The sequence below is a fragment of the Microtus oregoni genome, unplaced genomic scaffold (assembly GCF_018167655.1).
Source record: "Microtus oregoni isolate MIOR12 unplaced genomic scaffold, Mior012 000003F_ref0000135, whole genome shotgun sequence".
Classification (NCBI taxonomy): domain Eukaryota; kingdom Metazoa; phylum Chordata; class Mammalia; order Rodentia; family Cricetidae; genus Microtus; species Microtus oregoni.
Window position 1 is genome coordinate 58,399,444 of NW_024543062.1, and position 18,630 is coordinate 58,418,073.

The 18,630-nt window shown below is 44.2% G+C and overlaps 1 protein-coding gene across 1 annotated transcript in view; it reads right to left on the bottom strand.

Annotated features, from left to right (window-relative positions):
• The window catches only part of LOC121446300 (lactase-phlorizin hydrolase-like), a 33,963-nt gene extending 23,170 nt beyond the window's left edge, over positions 1-10,793 (bottom strand). The window contains exons 1-5 of the mRNA XM_041648832.1: positions 10,145-10,793; positions 6,490-6,569; positions 1,942-2,025; positions 1,410-1,512; positions 146-224 (exon numbers count right to left, since the gene is read on the bottom strand). Of these exons, the coding sequence (XP_041504766.1) occupies positions 146-224; positions 1,410-1,512; positions 1,942-2,025; positions 6,490-6,569; positions 10,145-10,793 (995 nt within the window). The remainder of the gene's footprint in view (positions 1-145; positions 225-1,409; positions 1,513-1,941; positions 2,026-6,489; positions 6,570-10,144) is intronic.
• Between the last annotated feature and the right edge of the window lie 7,837 nt (positions 10,794-18,630).

Genomic DNA, 18,630 nt, shown 5'->3' on the forward strand with positions numbered 1-18,630 from the left:
ACATACTCACTCAGGATCCTGCATGCGCGCACACACACATCAAACAAAACCAAACACAAGGACAATGGTCCCCAGTGATTGCCCATGTACACAACAGAACCCATAGTAACCGTTCCTTCTTGTTAACGGCACAAGCCAGCATTACCTCTCCTCAGAACTGGATGAGCAGCTCAGGAATGCACTGATGTCGAACCCAACAGTCTGTACTTGGTCTTTGTTTATGGCTGTAAGGGGAAGCAGTTTGTTAACTGTGTGTGGAGCTGGAGCAGAAAATTGTAATCAGTAGTTTACCTCATTTTAAAACCACTCTAACCCAAGCGACGATGCTAAGACTTTCTGAAGATAACATAGATGCATCTGGTCTGCTTAGAACTAGAATGTTGGTCCTCATATTTCAGGGTGAATTAAAGTGACTTAAAGCTTCAGAAGATAATTGGACCCACGCAGGAGTCGTGGTCTCAGGAGGACTCAGGGCAGTCTGGAGTAGGCACGTGTTCCCACCTCCTTTTGGTTCCTTTTTTTTTTTTTGGTATTTTTTTGAGATAGGGTTTCAAGATGTAGCTCTGACTGTCCTAGAACTTGCTCTTAGACGTGGATCGCTTTGAACTCAGAGATGCACCTACCTCTGCCTCCTGAGTACTAGGATAAAATGTGTCTGCCACTGCCAACTTCTTGGGAAATTTTTGAAAAAGAAGGGTATAGGGAGTTTTTTGGTAAGGTGCCCTCTGGGTAAACATGAGGAATTAGCTCAACCTCCAGAACCACACAAAAAGCCTGGAATGGAATGCGAGAGATCACTCTGGATAAGGAGCAAACTATTCTAGAAGACCCGGGTTCAGTTTCCAGCACCCACTGCAGGAAGCTCACAACTGCTTATGAGTAACTCCATTTACAGAGGATCCAACAGCCTATTCTGTTCTCCTCAGGCACCTGCACCAATATGTACCCACACAGACAAACACACACACACACACACACACACACACACACACAAACAGACATGCACACATGCATGCACTAATAGACTGCCCTTGAGTTCAAGGCCTGGACAGACTACACAGTGACCTCTAGACCACAAGGTCCTACACCACAGGTTTTCAGCATCTATAGCTCCCGGGACTGCTCAGAACAGGGGAACACAAGGCTGTTTCCATGCTGACAGTTCACACCTGAGTCAGGAACATGTCATATTGGGCACCCTAGATATCTATACAGGACCACTCTGTGTACCCGGACAGGAGGAGCTCACTGCCAGGGGAGTTATGGGACTTTAGCCTCACCTGGTAGGCTCTTAGTTCAGCCATTTTCCTAGGCCCCTCCCTTATGAGAACCCCCGATGTCAGTATTGCTCCCCAACATGCCAGTGTAACAAATGTCACTCAACATTGGTCACATGTTGTTCCACTCACCTTCAAGCAGGCTGAAGAGCAGTGAGGAGGGGCTCTTCCCTGTGGATGGGCAATCCTGAACTTTTAGGGTATAGATGAAAACCTTCATTTTGGGCTCAATGTTCTAGAAAAGATGAAGACCAACAAGTGTGCCTTTAGTAACAGGAACAGGGGAGACACTACATGCTCATTTTCTGGAAACAACCTCGAGTCACCCCACCTACTGCGGGCAGTGACTTGGACTCTGGAGAGCGACAGTCAGTGACCATTGGCCACCAGCCCTTCCTAAATGAAGTGATAACCATAGCAGCTCATTTTACACGGAGAACTTCATACGCCAGCAAGAAGATTAGGGTCGAGACCAAGGTTTCTGCTTGTGTAGGAGCCTGCACTTCCTAAAATGTTTAATCAAGAGGCCACATTACCATGATCAAGAGTGTTCGTGATCATGTTATTGATTGCCTTATGTAAGGCTCAGTCCACGCCTTAGGCAAATGTCACATTTCTGATAAGCTTTCCACTCGCCATCATGAGGGAAAAGCCCTTACATTACCTGCAGGTCACTCAGCTTCTGTGGTAGAGTCGCCACACTTTGGCATGTAGAAGTCAAATCAAGAGAGAGAAAGTCAACCGAGTCCTAGAAACAGGGAGAAGACGCATTAGAACAAGGCCTCCTCAGAAGTGTGCTGGGTCTCCCCATGACTACGCCGATCTTGGAATTCCCAGGAGAAAGCTGAGGATGAGTGTGCATGTGAGTACAGCAGGAGCAGGAGTGTGGTAAACTAGTAAGTGTGAAAATGTGTGTGCTGGGTGTGCGGTGCCAGCAAATGGAGGAGCACCAAGGGAGGGAATCAGTGTCTGGAGCTTCCCCCAGGGATCCCCCTCCCCTGACCTTTGTGATATCTGGGAACCCTCTTGGGGCTGGGGTTTGGTTTTAATTTCAGGCCACAGCTTGAAGCCCCCCCCCCCCCTCCACCAGTCAAGCCTGGCTTGAGCAGTTCTACTAGCAGAAAAACAAGCTACACAGCCCTGATCACCCGCGCTCTCTAACCCATAGTCTAGCTAGGGACTCCAGCTCACTGAGCCTGTAGCTCATTAGGAAGAACGCTTGTTGAGCGTGTGCAAGGCCCTGTGTCTGTCACCAGCACTGCATTAACAGGGCATGGTGGTGCCCGTCTCTACTCCAGCATGCTCATCCTTGGCTACCTTGTGAGATCAAGGCCAGCTTGTGCAAGAGGAGATCTTGCCTTCAAGAAGAGGAGGAGGAAGAGAATAGTGACAGGGCCTAGCAGCTATAGGTGTCTGCCCTCGACTCTGATGATCTGAGTTCACCCCATCACACATGAGGGTAGAACTGAGACTCCCCAAATTTCCCTCTGTTCTCCACATAAATGCCCTATGATGTGCACGCCTAATACAGACACACCACACACACACACACACACACACATACACACACACATACACACACACATACACACACACATACACACACACCACACACACATACACACACATACACACACACCACACACATACACACACATACACACACACATACACACACACACATACACACATACAACAAATAGCACATGTACATCACACACACAAACACACAAAATAAAAATGTAATCAATTTTTAAAAAATCAAGGACTGTCGTGGTGGCACACACTTTTAATGCCAGGTGAATCTATGAGTTTGATGGCAGCCTGGTCTACAGAGTTCCAGAATGATCTCCAAGGCTGTACAAAGAGGCCCTGCCTTGAAAAAAAGAAGACAAATCAAAAATAAAAACAAAACAAAGCAGAAAGCAAAGAGAAGGGAAGGCCAGGCGGCTTAATCGCAGCTCTTAGGAGACAGAAGCATTCAGATATCTGAGCTTGAGGGCACCTTGGTCTGCACAGCAAGTTTCTTACAACCAGGGCTACACAGAGAAACCCTGTCTTGGAAAAGAAAAAATGAAAGGAAGGAAGGGGCTGGAGAATGGACTCATTCTGTGACTTCTTCCCATGCTTTCTGACACCCAGTACCCCCAAGTATCCACAAGCACGTCTCATTGATTTTGTTGTTGGTTTTTTTCTTAGCATCCTTTGGCTGCCCTAGAATTAATTTGAGGACTAGGTTTGCCTTGAACTCCTAGATCTGCCTGCATCTCCTTTCCAAGTAGTGAGACTAAACCATGTTCAACTGAGAGTATGTCTTTAACCTGAATGCTGGGAGATGGAGATAGGTGTGTCCTGGTTGTTCACTGACCGGTGAGTCCAGTCAAATCAGTGAGCTCCCATTTCAGAGAGACTGAGACTCTGTCTCCAAAAAAGGGGAGGGGTAAAAAGTGACTGAAGAAGACACCCAGTGTTGGTCTCTGGCCTTCACAAGCACCTGGACACTCACAGGTGAGCAGGTTAGTGCACCTGCACACACATGTAATGCATTAGTCAGTGCACACATGCATACACAGAGGAAAACAATCATAGCGGAAAAGACAAGATTCTACCTGGTCTGTGGTTTACATATGCTTGAAGAACTTTAAATCCAGGATCAAAGCATAAGAATACAACAGTGTAATTCACACATACTTGCACAGGCACACACACACACACACACACACACACACACACCTGCCTCCACAATCGTGACTGGCTACTCTATTTTTCTCTTGACCGGAATCTCACAAGCTGATAACTGCCCTTCCCTCCCACAGCTCAGCTGTTTCACAGGTCAGGCACCAACTGGGAGCCACGTATCCCAGTCCAGTGCCCTAGTGCCCAACCCTCACTGGCTCCCCAGTGCCTTCCTATCAAGTGATCCCCGGTGTCCACCAGATTCCACATATGCCAGCTCAGGAAATTGAAAACCATACACAATAAGGTTCTAGATAAACAAATCTCTTGCTGACTGGATGCCATCTAAATTAATTTACTGCGTAATAATTGCTATCGAGAGACCAAAGGGCTGATCATAAAAATCCTTGTCCAGCAACAGCCTTTGAGCTGGTATCTCGCCCCCTGCATGAAGCACACAGATCAGGGGTAAACCCAGGACAGTGTCTGGGTTCCTACTGAGAAGTGCAAACCCCCAGGGCCTTCAATGTGCCTGAGCAGTGTGTGCCTCTCTCTCTGGCTCTGGACTCTCTGCTTTGCCCTGTGTCTATCTAATGCTGGAGCTGGCTTCCTACCCTTACATCATCCCTGCCTTCCCTGTTTCCCTCCTGTCCTGTCTCTCGATATTTCTAGCAAATTTCTCCCTACTGCTAACACCCACACAACAGTGTCCTCCAAGGCCAGAGTGATGGGACATGACTTTAATCCTAGCACTCAGGCGGCAGAGGAAGGTTGATCTCTGAGTTCTGAGTTGGAGGCGACCTGGACTACAGAGTAAGTTCCAGGACAACCATGGCATCTCAAAAAAAAAAAAAAATGTGTTCTCCAATAAGAGGCTCTTATCTGGGCTCCCCTCTCTCCTGAGGCGCTCTTTCTCCACTGGCAACTATTAGCTTAGACCAGTAGAGACCCTGGGCTGGGGATGTGGTCCAGGAGGGATGTTTGCCTAGCATGCACAGAGGCCTGGGTTCCACCCTAGCGCGATGGAAACCAGGCATGGTGGTTCATGCCTATAACCCAGAACTTGGGGATAGAGGCAGGAAGATCAGAAGTTCAAGGTCATCCTCAGCTATACAGTGACTTAGGCTAGCCTGAGATACATGTGGCCCTTTCTCAAAAACAAAATGAATAAGCAAATAAATAAAGAATATACACCAGTTACTAGAGGAAATATGGAGACACCAGAGTCTTTAGCAGCTGGAGGCTGAGACAAGAGGATTGGCCAAATCGGAGGCCAGCTTGGGCTACTTAGTGAGAACATTTCATAACAAAATATGGTAGCTTCCCAAATGGTGCTGCATGCCTGTACCCAGACCTCGGAAACAGGTGGCCAGAAACCAAGAGTTCAAGGTCAGCCTGGGTTACAGAGGGAAGCCCTGCTCAAAAACAAACAAAACAAAAAAATAAGTTATAATTTAAAAAAAATCACAGAGAATATAAATCAGGGTGGTACTCTAAGAAGCATATTTTGTTTATTAGCCTTATTTATTTTCTTTTCTATACCTCATGTGCAAGGGCCCAAGGGGGCCAGAAGAGGACGCTGGTTCCCTAGAACTGGAGGTTACAGAAGGTTGTGAGCCATCATATGGGACTGGGAACTGAACCTGGATCCTCTGGAAAAGAGCAGCCAGTGCTTTTAACCACTGAGCCATCTCTTCAGCTCCCAGAAGTATATAAATATACATTTTAATAAATTACTATCGCTTAATGTTTTTTTTCTCTGTGGGTATGTGTAGACCAATTGGGTCCCAGAAGTATATAAATATACATTTAATAAATTACTATCTCTTAATGTTTTTTTTCTCTGTGGGTATGTGTAGACCAATTGGGTCCCAGAAGTATATAAATATACATTTTAATAAATTAATATCTCTCAATTTTTTTTCCTGTGCATATGTGTAGACCAATTGGGTCCCAGAAGTATATAAATATACATTTTAATAAATTACTATCTCTCAATTTTTTTTCCTCTGTGGATATGTGTAGACCAATTGGGTCCCAGAAGTATATCTGTTTTGTTTAGTTGACGCAGAGTCTCAGTATGTATCTCTCCTAGGCCTGCAACTCACTAGTAGCCCAGGCTGGCCTCAGACTCACAGAGATCCCCCTGCTTCTGCCATCCTCTGTGATTAATCATAGCCTAAGGACCAACCCCACCCCTATCCCACTCATGAGACTAACATTTCCAATTTTCCTAAGTCAATGTCATGAAGTCAGCACAAGTAGCATTACCGTACGTCCTAGATTAACAACAACCCTGGCCAAACCCACCCTCTGCCCTTTGATCAACTCTCCTCGTCATCCTTGATAAAAACCCCTAGCCCATGGGGAAGTTCAGTCTGGTCTTCTTTGATGGCACCCTTCTCAGGTTGACTCAAATACACCTGCGCCACTGCCACTGAGCAGCCTTGCGCTCTTTTCCTCTTACACAGGCCTCATCTCAAAATAAATAAATACAATCACATTTCACCCTAGGCAATACTGATGCAGCATCTACCTTGGTGAGTGCAGCCGAAGATGGGGAAAGCAGGAGCTCAGGAATATCTTCAGCCTTCAGGACCACAGAGAGCCTCCCTCCTGGAACCAAACAGGAAAGAGCAGTAGTTGAGGGGGGGTTGGGGCTTCTGAAGAGATCGATCAGGACCATGACTTCTCTTTAGCAACTGACAGACTCCAGAAAACAAAGTGGCTAAAAATACAATATCTCACTAAGAGATTAGGTTGGTTTTCATTTGGATTTTTTAGACCATGTTTTACTGTGTGATCCTGGATATCCCGGATGTCAGCTGGCCTTGAATTCACAGAGATCTGCCTGCCTCTGCCTCCCAAGTGTTTGGGTAAACTTGTGTGGCACCATGCCTGGCTAAGAGACTGTTGTGTACGAATCAAGACCCACATAGAGAGCACTTGGAAAAAACAACATAAAAAGAATTATCCTAAGGTGATAAGAGAACCCTTTTTCAAACTCTATTTAAAGACAAGGTGTTCCAGGCTGAGGACGGAGGTCAATTGGCAGAGAGCGTGGACCAAACCCAGGGATTGATTGATTGACAAACCCAGGGACTGATAGCCAGCCAGCACAGCATAACCAGGCATGGTGGCACATGCCTGTGATCCCGGCACTTGAGAAGGAAAAGCAAGCAGGATCAGAAGCCTGAGGTCATCTTGGCTATAACCCCAGCTATATCTCTGGACAATCAGGATGAGAGCTGCCACCTAACACAAACAAAACCCAAAGTCAGGGTGCTCTCGGGAACCTGCTGTGTCTTTGTCCTCATTGCAGCTACTGGGCCTTGCTGGGGGAAACACAGGAAATACTGATGTGTGAACTCATTTTGTTTAGCTCTCCCGCAGCATGGTGATGGCTCTCAAGTTTGTGTGTGCACCACAATTGCCTGGAGAACAGGGGTAGAAATACAGAGCTGCTGGGTGGGGGTGGTGCATGCCCTTAACCGCAGCACTTGCAAGGCAGAGACAGGGGGATCTCTGAGTTTGAGGTCAGCACAGTCTTCAGATTGAGCTTACAGGCCAGTCAGGGCTACAGAGATAATCCCTATTTTATTTTTAACTAATATTTTTTTAAGAATATTTATTTCTTATGTATACAATATTCTGTTTGTGTGTATGTCTGAAGGCCAGAAGAGGGCACCAGACCTCATTACAGATGGTTGTCAGCCACCATGTGGTTGCTGGGAATTGAACTGAGGACCTTTGAAAGAGCAGGCAATGCTCTTAACCTCTGAGCCATCTCTCCAGCTCAAGAAGCCCTATCTTGAAAAACTAAACCAAACAAAACAAAAAATAAAAAACAAACAAACATAGGCCATTAAATTTATTTACTAAGTACACACACATACACACACAAATCTTAAGCTCAAATAAAATTAAAAAACCGGATCACATACACAACTAATATATGAAATTTAGGAAAAATAGAAGAGAAAAAGAAGAAGAAAGCTAATGTCAGGACCAATCTTCAGATTTAGAGTCAAGATACAGATGTGCCTATGAACATAGCAACCCTTTAAAAAATACACAGTTATTTTATTTATGTGGATATTTCTATGTCTATGTGAGCATATGAAGTGCATATATAGATGTCAACAGAGGCCAGAAGAAAGTGTGGGATCCCTGGAGCTGGAATTACAGGTGGTTGTGAGCCATTTGATGTGGGTGCTGAGAACTAATCTCTGGTCCTCTGGAAGACAACAATAACTCTTAGCCAGTCAGGAGCCATCTCTCCACCACCTTGACTCCCAATGCCTTTTTGGAGACAGGGTTTCAGGTAGTCCAGCCTGGCCTCCAAATTTCCAAGTGGACGAGGATGACCTTGAATTGATCCTTCTGCCTTCAGCTCCCAAGTTGACCTTGAACTTCTGGTCATCCTGCTTCCACCTTTCCGGTGCTTGGCTTACAGTCACGTGTCACTATGCCCAGTTCATGCGATGCAGGAATTGGAACCCAGGGCTTCCTGCACGCATGGCAAGCACTCTGCTATGCAAGCACTCAACCTTAGTGCTCATTTAAGTTTGGCTTTTTTGTATGATCGTTTTTGAGATGGGTTTCTCTGTGCAGCCCTAGCTGTCCTGGAACTGATTCTATAGACCCTTGAATTCAGATATCCACCTGCCTCTGCTTCCTAAGTACTAGGATTTAAGGTTTACATCACCATACCCTGATGTGGTATTCCCCTCTGTATGCTGTGAATAACAATGGCTAATAAAAAAACTGTCTTAGGCCTGTGATGGGGTAGAGTAGAGCTAGGCGGGGAAAACAAAACTGAATGTTAGAAGAAAGGAGGCAGAGTCAGGAGAAGCCATGTAGCCCCGCTGGAGACAGATGCTGGAACTTTACCCAGTAAGCCTCAGCCACATGGTGATACACAGATTAATGGAGATGGGCTAAATTTATATGTAAGAGTTAGGCAATAAGAAGCTAGAGCTACTGGGCCAAGCAGTGATTTGATTAATACAATTTCTGTGTGGTTATTTTGGGGCTGAGTAGCTGGGAACTAACTGGCAGCCTCTTACTACAAAACCCCACCTAGTTTTTAAACTTTTAACAGAAAAAGTTAGCTTCTTTTTAGTTTTTGTTGGTTAATTTTTGGGTTTGGTTTTGTTTTTTCCCCAAAACAGACTCCAAGAATGTAGACCAGACTCGTCTTGAACTCACAGAGGTCCACCTGCCTCTGCCTGCAAGTACTTGAATTAAAGGCTTAGGCACTATGACTAGCTAAGAGTTTATTTCTTATATTCACACTATGTATAACGAAAATTACCTCATTTAAAATTGTCAGAATAGGATAGAACATCAACACTGTAGCAATGGTGTAAACAGCATTATGCTTTGAGGTCTTAAAGAATGCCACTATTTTAAAACACTGGCTTCATTTTTTTCTCTCTTTTCTTATTTGGGAGGATGGGGATATCACTATGTAGTACTGGCTGGTCTTGAACTCACAGAGATCTGCACACCAGGTTGACTCTGAACTTACAATCCTCACACTCAGTCTTTCAAGTGCTAGATTTAGAGACATGCACCACCACACCTGGCTAATTCCCATTTGAAGGCGGTATCAGAAGGAATGATCAGAGGGTGGCAGGATATACACACAGCACTAGTCGCTGTGATGTACTCTGTTCAGAGTAAAAATAAGTCAGTACAGTTGTAGATCTAGCACTTGCCTCTCGTGGGCAAGGTTTTAGCTTCAGTCTCCACCGTACATTTACAAATCACAGTCTTCTCATTACGCATCAGTGTGTTATTTATCTTTGCCTCGCTTGATGCACTGTAAGCTCCAACTAAAAGGTACACACTTGTTTCCGTAAGAGAAGGGGACCCACAGTCGGGTCTCCTTGTAGAGACTCAGGACAGCACTGTCTCTCCAAGGCAGCTCCAGGTTCAAGGAACTGTCAGAAGAAAGTGGGAGGAATCCTGACTTTATAAATGTCCCTTCAAGGAAGGGCAGAGAAAGACAGTTACACAGACTTGACCCTGAGGAAGGGTCTAGAAGATAGTTTAAGGGCTGGAGAGATGGCTCAGCATTAAGAGCACAGGCTGCTCTTCCAGAGGTCCCTGGTTTGATTCCTAAGAAGCAAACAGAGGAGGGTGGTGAGGGCTGCTGCCGGGCCACCATGTCCGTGTGTACTCACCCTGAGAAGAGAACTCTCTGCGGTAAACTTCAAAGGCTTTCCTGTGGGCATTGCTGAGGGTTTGGAGAGCAGAAGCTTTTGAAACCTGGGGGGCAAGATCCATGATCACTTTCTCCAAGTCGCTGAAGGTGAACCAGATCTCAACAAGGTCCCCAAAGGACTGGAAGGCGAACGTGGCATAGTTGGCAAAGAGGTCAGCAAAATCCCTGTCTCTCTGGATGGTGCCGTGGGTGGGTGGCGTCTGGTGGCACAGGACCACCATGGGCTGAAGCTGGGCAGCCTTCAGGGACTGCAGGAGTTGTAGGTAGCACTGCACTGCTTCCTGGTCTGGATTCTTGGGGCTTCCCGTTGGGAGAAGCTGTGCCCATGATAGAAGTACTTTGTAATGGGTGACCTGACTGGCACGAAGGCTGCTCAAGTACTGTGGCAAGAAAGAGGGCAATGGCTGCTGGCAGACGTAGAAGTCCTTGCTACCAGGCCCAAAACCAGAGCCCTGGGTTCCCAGTGGATGGCTCAGGTTAATCACTAAGTCATTTGTAAGAGGACCAGCGGCTGAAATAAAATTTCTGTCGGGTTCCAGATCAATCCCCTGGCATGAAAGACTCAGGAGGACAATGCTCAGAAAGAGTGCTGTCCAAGGCAGCTCCATGTTCAAGGATCTGTTAGAAGCATGTGGAAAGAATCCAGACCTTATAACACTGATGAGGCTATAAAATACAGTGATTATCCACACAATATTTAACTGTGCTATCTATGATCATTAAATCAGAACTTTGTTTAATCAGCATAATCTTTAGAAAAAAATTGTTTTGTGCTTCGGTATACAATGAACTTGTGTGTGCACAAACATGTGGAGGCCAGAGGTAGTCTTGGGCGTATTCCCCGATTGTGAGCCCTAGAGAGCTGCCTGTCCCAGCCTCTTCAGTGCAGAATTACAGTTGTGTCATCAATCTTGGCTTTCCAAGAACACTGAACATCAAAACTCAGGTATCCATATCTGTACAGCAAGCACCTTACCATTGGCGTGTCTACTCCACCCTAGTCTTTACAAATGTAAAAACATGAGATAATGTTATTGGATTTGTTAGGTATAATGATAGAATAAATAAAGCTTGCCTGAATATCAGAAAGGCAAAGGTAAATCACTAGAGCTCAGGCAGTGGTGGCACACACCTTTAATTCCAGGTTTTGAGAGACAGAGAAGACGGATCTCTGTGAGTTAAAGGCCACCCTGGGCTACACAAGATCAATGCAGAAACATATCTAGGTGGTGGTGGCTCATACCCTTAATCCCAGTTCTAGGGAGTCATATGCCCTTAATGCCAGCACTACAGGGAATATAAAATGGGAGGAGAGAGAGGCTTACTCTGCTTAGTCTATGGTTGCCCAGCCTTGGTAGAGGAAAAACTTCTCTAGTGGCTTGGCTGCTTTGCTTTTCTGGTTGTCAGGTTGAACCCCAATATTTGTGCTCTAGTTAGGGTGTCTGAACCCTGGCAGCCCCAACAGGCTCAGTCACTAGCTCCCAAATGCCAGATACATAACAGTGGAAAAAACAAAAAGAATTATTCGCTGTAGGCATGGTGGAGAGAACAAAGGGGTGTGTTGAACTTCTAACTTCTAGCCCCACCTTCAGTGTTGTGAAATGAGTTTTGTTATTTTTAAAGATTTATTGCAAGATGGTGGTGACATGTCCTTAATCCCAGCTCTCAGGAGGCAGAGGCAGGCAGATCTCTGTGAGTTCCAGGTCAACCTGGTCTACTCAGCAGTTCCATGACAGCCAGGGCAACACAGAGAAACATCACATGCACGCCAGGCAGCCTCAGAGGCTAGAAGAGGGTGTCAGATCCCCTGGAACTGCAGTTATACATGGTTTTGAGTCACCATATAGATACTGGGAATCAAACCGGGTCCTCTGCTGAGCAGCAGTTCTTAACCACGGCACAGCTCTCCAGTCCATGAGGTTTAAGGTTAAATAAAGGGCACAGCTCAGCAGTTCTGGTCAAGGTGTGGCCCTGCCCCTCACTGACCAGTTTCTCCAGCAGTCTGAGAAGTTGACCTGTGTGTCTGTGTGCAGTTCCTTCCCTGAAGACAAGCTCCCTCACTGACTGGAACTCAGTTTCAGCTTTTGTTCTTGCCCTACTCCAAGGTTGTATGGAATTCCCAGGGAAATCCTAATTCCATGGGCTTCCCTGTTCAAACTGTTCTCTAGACATAGGAACGGGGTTGTAGGTTTCTTAAAGAATCTTCATTGCTGCCAGGAACGAAGGTTACAACAACAAGCTTCAAACTCCCCACTTTTTTAATTTTAGTGATTTAATTTTATTGATTTTTATTGAGCATTTTTTTCTGCTCTCGTCCCTGCTTCTCCCCTTCCAGTTTAACCCTCCCCCAAGGTCCCCAAGCTCCCAATTTTCAGGAGATCTTGTCTTTTTTTACTTCCCATGTAGATTAGATCTATGTAAGTCTCTCTTAGTGTCCGCATTGTTGTCTAAGTTCTCTAGGATTGTGGTTTCTAGGCTGGCTTTCTTTGCTTTATGTTTAAAAACCACTTATGAGTGAGTACATGTGATAATTGTCTTTCTGTGTCTTAGTTACCTCACTCAGAATAATGTTTTCTAGCTCTATCCATTTTCCTGCAAAATTCAAGCTGTTATTTTTTTCTGCTGTGTAGTACTCCATTGTGTAAATGTACCACATTTTCCTTATCCATTCTTCAGTCAAGGGGCATTTAGGTTGTTTCCAGGTTCTGGCTATGACAAACAAAGCTGATATAAACATTCCCCACTTAATACAAGGACACTTACTTGAAAATACCAAGAGAAAAAAATCATTTGTGTTCTGACAAACCAAAAGTAATTTGACACAAGAAGCATGAACCCCTCTCCAATCTGTTCCCCTGTGAATCAAGGGTGATGCCCATCTTTAACTCAGGAGGCTGAGGTGTGTGGATCTCTGAGGTTGAGGGCAGGTGAGCAGACATAGTGAGTTTGAGATCTGCCAGAGCTAGTAAGACTGTCTAGAAAAACCATATCAGAGAATGGAAACGGGGATGGGAGTGGGAAGACGGCTCCGTGATGTAAGGACACCTGTTGCCTCTGCAAACATCTTCTCCTTCCATCATGTGGGTCCATAGAGTAAACTCTGGCAGCAGGCACTTGTACTCACTGACCCGTATCAGCAGCAGACAATTTTATGACGTTCTGGTCTTTTTTTTTTTTTATTGAGAAAAGGAGAAAAAAAAAAACAAGTTTCCACCTCCTCCCAGCCTCCCATTTCCCTCCCCCTCCTCCCCCCTACGCCCCCTCCTCCCACCCTTCTCCCCCTCCCCCCACTCCTTTCCCCCTCCCTCTCCAGTCCAAAGAGCAGTCAGGGTTTTCTGCCCTGTGGTAAGACCTAGGACCTCCCACCTCCGTCCATATCTAGGAAGGTGAACGTCCAAACTGGCTGGGCTCCCACAAAGCCATCACATTAAGTAGGATCAAACCCCCGTGCCATTGTCCTTTGCGTCTCATCAGCCCTCATAGTTCGCCATGTTCAGAGAGTCCAGTTTTATCCCATGCTTTTTCAGTCACAGTCCAGCTGGTCTTGGTGAGCTCTCAATAGATCAGCTCCACTGTCTCAGTGGGTGGGTGCATCCCTCGTGGTCCCGACTTCTTTGCTCATGTTCTCCCTCCTTCTGCTCCTCATTGGGACTTTGGGAGCTCAGTCCAGTGCTCCAGTGTGGGTCTCTGTCTCTATCTCCATCTATCACCAGATGAAGGTTCTATGATGATATGCAAGATATTCGTCAGTATTGCTCAAGGATAGGGTCATTTCAGGTTCCCTATTCTCAACTGCCCAAGGAACTAACTGGGGACCTCAGCTTGGGCACCTGGGAGCCCCTCTAGGGTCAGGTCTCTTGCCAACCCTAAAGTGGTTCCCTTAACTAAGAATTGTGGTTCCGTGCTCCCCTGTCCAACCTTCCTTTATCCCAAACCTCCTGCTTTCCCAAGGCCCGACCTCCTTCCCTTCTAACTTTTCTCTCCCCATCTCCCCTTACCCCCAACCCACCCCACCCCACGATCCCAATTTTCTCCCCGGCAATTTTGTCTACTTCCCTTAGCCAAGAGGATAACTATATGTTTTTCCTTGGGTTCACCTTCTTACTTAGCTTCTTTAGATTCACCTATTGTAGACTCCGTGACCCTTATTTATGGCTAGAAACCAATTATGAGTGAGTACATCCCATGTTCATCTTTTTGGGTCTGGGATACCTCACTCAGGATAGTGTTTTCTATTTCCATCCATTTGCATGCAAAATTCGAGAAGTCATTGTTTTTTACCGCTGAGTAGTACTCTAATGTGTAGATATTCCATACTTTCTTCATCCATTCTTCCATTGAAGGGCATCTAGGTTGTTTCCAGGTTCTGGCTATTACAAATAATACTGCTATGAACATAGTTGAAGAAATGCTTTTGTCATATGATAGGGCATTTCTTGGGTATATTCCCAAGAGTGGTATTGCTGGGTCCAGTGGTAGGTTGATCCCGAATTTCCTAAGAAACCGAAACACTGACTTCCATAGTGGTTGCACAAGATTGCATTCCCACCAGCAATGGATGAGGGTACCCCTTCCTCCACAACCTCTCCAGCAAAGGTTATCGTTGGTGTTTTTGACTTTAACCATTCTCACAGGTGTAAGATGATATCTCAAAGTTGTTTTGATTTGCATTTCCCTGATTGCTAAGGAAGTTGAGCATGACCTTAAGTGTCTTTTGGCCATTTGAACTTCTTCTGTTGAGAATTCTCTGTTCAGATCAGTGCCCCATTTTTTAATTGGGTTAATTAGCATTTTAAAGTCTAGTTTCTTGAGTTCTCTATATATTTTGGAGATCAGACCTTTGTCTGTTGCGGGGTTGGTGAAGATCTTCTCCCAGTCAGTAGGTTGCCTTTGTGTCTTAGTGACAGTGTCCTTTGCTTTGCAGAAGCTTCTCAGTTTTAGTAGGTCCCATTTATTCAATGTTGCTCTTAATGTCTGTGCTTCTGGGGTTATACATAGGAAGCGATCTCCTGTGCCCATCTGTTGTAGGGTATTTCCCACTTTCTCTTCTATCCTTTTCAGTGTGTTCGGCTGATATTGAGGTCTTTAATCCATTTGGACTTGAGTTTTGTGCACGGTGAAAGATGTGGGTCTATTTTCATTCTTCTACAGGTTGACATCCAGTTGTGCCAGCACCATTTGTTGAAGATGCTTTCTTTCTTCCAATGTATACTTTTAGCTCCTTTATCAAAAATGAGGTGTTCATAGGTTTGTGGGTTAAAATCCGGGTCTTCTATACGATTCCATTGGTCGACTTCTCTGTTTTTATGCCAGTACCACACTGTTTTCATTACTGTAGCTCTGTAATAGAGTTTGAAGTCAGGGATGGTAATGCCTCCAGAAGATCCTTTATTGTATAGGATTGTTTTGGCTATCCTGGGTTTTTTGTTTTTCCATATAAAGTTGATTATTGTCCTCTCCAGATCTGTGAAGAATTTTGATGGGATCTTGATGGGGATTGCATTGAATCTATAAATTGCCTTAGGTAGAATTGCCATTTTTACTATGTTGATCCTCCCAATCCAAGAGCAAGGTAGATCCATCCATTTTTTGGTATCCTCTTCAATTTCTTTCTTCAATGCCTTAAAGTTCTTGTCAAATAGATCTTTCACTTCCTTGGTTAGATTTACCCCAAGATATTTAATGCTGTTTGTGGCTATTGTGAATGGTGAAGCTTCTCTGATTTCCCTCTCTGCTTCCCTATCCTTTGTGTATAAAAGGGCGACTGATTTTTTGGAGTTGATCTTGTATCCTGCCACATTACTAAAGCTGTTTATCAGCTGTAAAAGTTCTTTGGTGGAGTTTTGGGGGTCGCTTAAGTACACTATCATATCATCTGCGAATAACGAAAGTTTAACTTCTTCCTTTCCAATTCGAATCCCCTTGATCCCATTATGTTGTCTTATTGCTATTGCTAGAACTTCAAGTACTATATTGAAGAGGTATGGAGAGAGTGGACAGCCTTGTCGTGTTCCTGAGTTAAGCGGGATGGCTTTGAGTTTCTCTCCGTTTAATTTGATGTTAGCTGTCGGCTTGCTGTATATAGCTTTTATTATATTTAGGTATGACCCTTGTATCCCTAATCTCTCCAAGACTTTTAACATAAATGGATGTTGAATTTTGTCGAATGCTTTTTCAGCATCTAATGAGATGATCTTATGGTTATTTTCCTTCAGTTTATTTATATGCTGGATTACATTGATAGATTTTCATATGTTGAACCAGCCCTGCATCTCAGGAATGAAGCCTACTTGATCATAATGGATAATTTTCCTAATGTGTTCTTGGATTCGGTTTGCCAGTATTTTGTTGAGGATTTTTGCGTCGATGTTCATGAGTGAGATTGGCCTGTAATTCTCTTTCCTGGTTGAGTCTTTGTGTGGTTTTGGTATCAGAGTAACTGTAGCTTCATAAAAGGAATTAGGTAATGACACTTCTGTTTCTATATTGTGGAATACATTAAGGAGTATGGGTATTAGCTCTTCTTGGAAGTTCTGGTAGAATTCTGCATTGAAACCATCTGGTCCTGGGCTTTTTTTGGTAGGGAGGTTTTTGATAACAGCTTCTAATTCTTCGCGACCAACAGGTCTGTTTAGATTGTTCACCTGGTCCTGGTGTAACTTTGGTATATGGTATTTATCTAAAAAAGTGTCCATTTCTTTTACATTTTCCAGTTTTGTGTTATACAGGCTTTTGTAATATGATCTGATGATTCTCTGAATTTCCTCTGTGTCTGTGGTTATGTCCCCCTTTTCATTTCTGATCTTATTAATTTGCGTATTCTCTCTCTGCCATTTGATTAGTTTGGATAGGGGTTTATCAATCTTGTTGATTTTCTCCAGGAACCAGCTTTTTGTTTCATTGATTCTTTGGATTGTTTTCTGTGTTTCTATTTTGTTGATTTCAGCCCTCAGTTTGATTATTTCCAATCTTCTACTCCTCCTAGGTGAGTCTGCCTCTTTTTTTTCTAGAGCTTTCAGGTGGGCTGTTAAGTCTTCAATATGTGCTTTCTCTGTTTTCTTTAAGTGGGCACTTAGTGCTACGAACTTTCCTCTTAGCACTGCTTTCATAGTGTCCCATAAGTTCGAGTATGTTGTTTCTTTATTTTCATTGAATTCAAGGAAGACTTTAATTTCTTTCTTTATTTCTTCCTTAATCCAGGTATGGTTCAGAAGTTGACTGTTCAGTTTCCATGAGTTTGTAGGCTTTCTGGGGGTAGCATTGTTGTTGAATTCTAACTTTAATCCATGGTGATCTGATAAGACACAGGCGGTTACTAATATTTTTTTGTAACTGTGTAAGTTAGCTTTGTTACCGAGTATGTGGTCAATTTTCGAGAAGGTTCCATGAGCTGCAGAGAAGAAGGTATATTCTTTCCTCTTCGGGTGGAATAATCTATAGATGTCTGTTAAGTCCATTTGCTTCATTACCTCCATTAATTCTCTAATTTCTCTGTTAGGTTTCTGTTTGATTGACCTGTCCATTGGTGAGAGAGGAGTGTTGAAGTCTCTTACTATTAGTGTGTGTGGTTTGATGGCTGCCTTGAGTTTTAGTAATGTTTCTTTTACATACGTGGGCGCTTTTATATTCGGGGCATAGATATTCAGGATTGAGACTTCATCCTGATGAATTGTTCCTGTTATGAGTATAAAATGTCCCTCTCCATCTCTTCTGATTGATTTAAGTTTGAAGTCAACTTTGTTAGAAATTAGTATGGCCACACCTGCTTGTTTCTTAGGACCATTTGCTTGATAAGCCTTTTCCCAGCCCTTTACTCTGAGTAGGTGCCTGTCTTTGTGGTTGAGGTGGGTTTCTTGTAGACAGCAGAACGTTGGATCCTGTTTTCGTATCCAATCCCTTAGCCTGTGCCTTTTTATAGGTGAGTTGAGCCCATTGACATTAAGTGATATTAATGACCAGTGGTTGTTAACTCCGGTCACTTTTTTAGAAGTAGGGTTTGTGTGTTTCCCTTCTTTGAGTTGCGCTGGTGAAAGGTCTCTAGATGACTGAGTTATTGTGGGCATTGTTGGACTCCTTGGTTAGTGATTTTCCTTCTATAATTTTCTGTAAGGCTGGATTTGTGGCTACGTATTGTTTGAATTTGTTTTTATCCTGGAAAATTTTGTTTTCTCCATTTATAGTGAACGAAGGCTTGGCTGGATATAGTAGTCTGGGCTTGCATCCATGATCTCTTAGTTTTTGCAGTACATCTATCCAGGACCTTCTGGCTTTCATGGTTTCCATAGAGAAGTCAGGTGTAAGTCTGATAGGTTTACCTTCATAAGTAACTTGGCCTTTTTCCTTTGCGGCTCTTAATATTCTTTCTTTATTCTGTGTATTTTGTGTTTTGATTATTATATGGCGAGGGGATGTTTTTTTTTTGATCCAGCCTATTTGGTGTTCTGT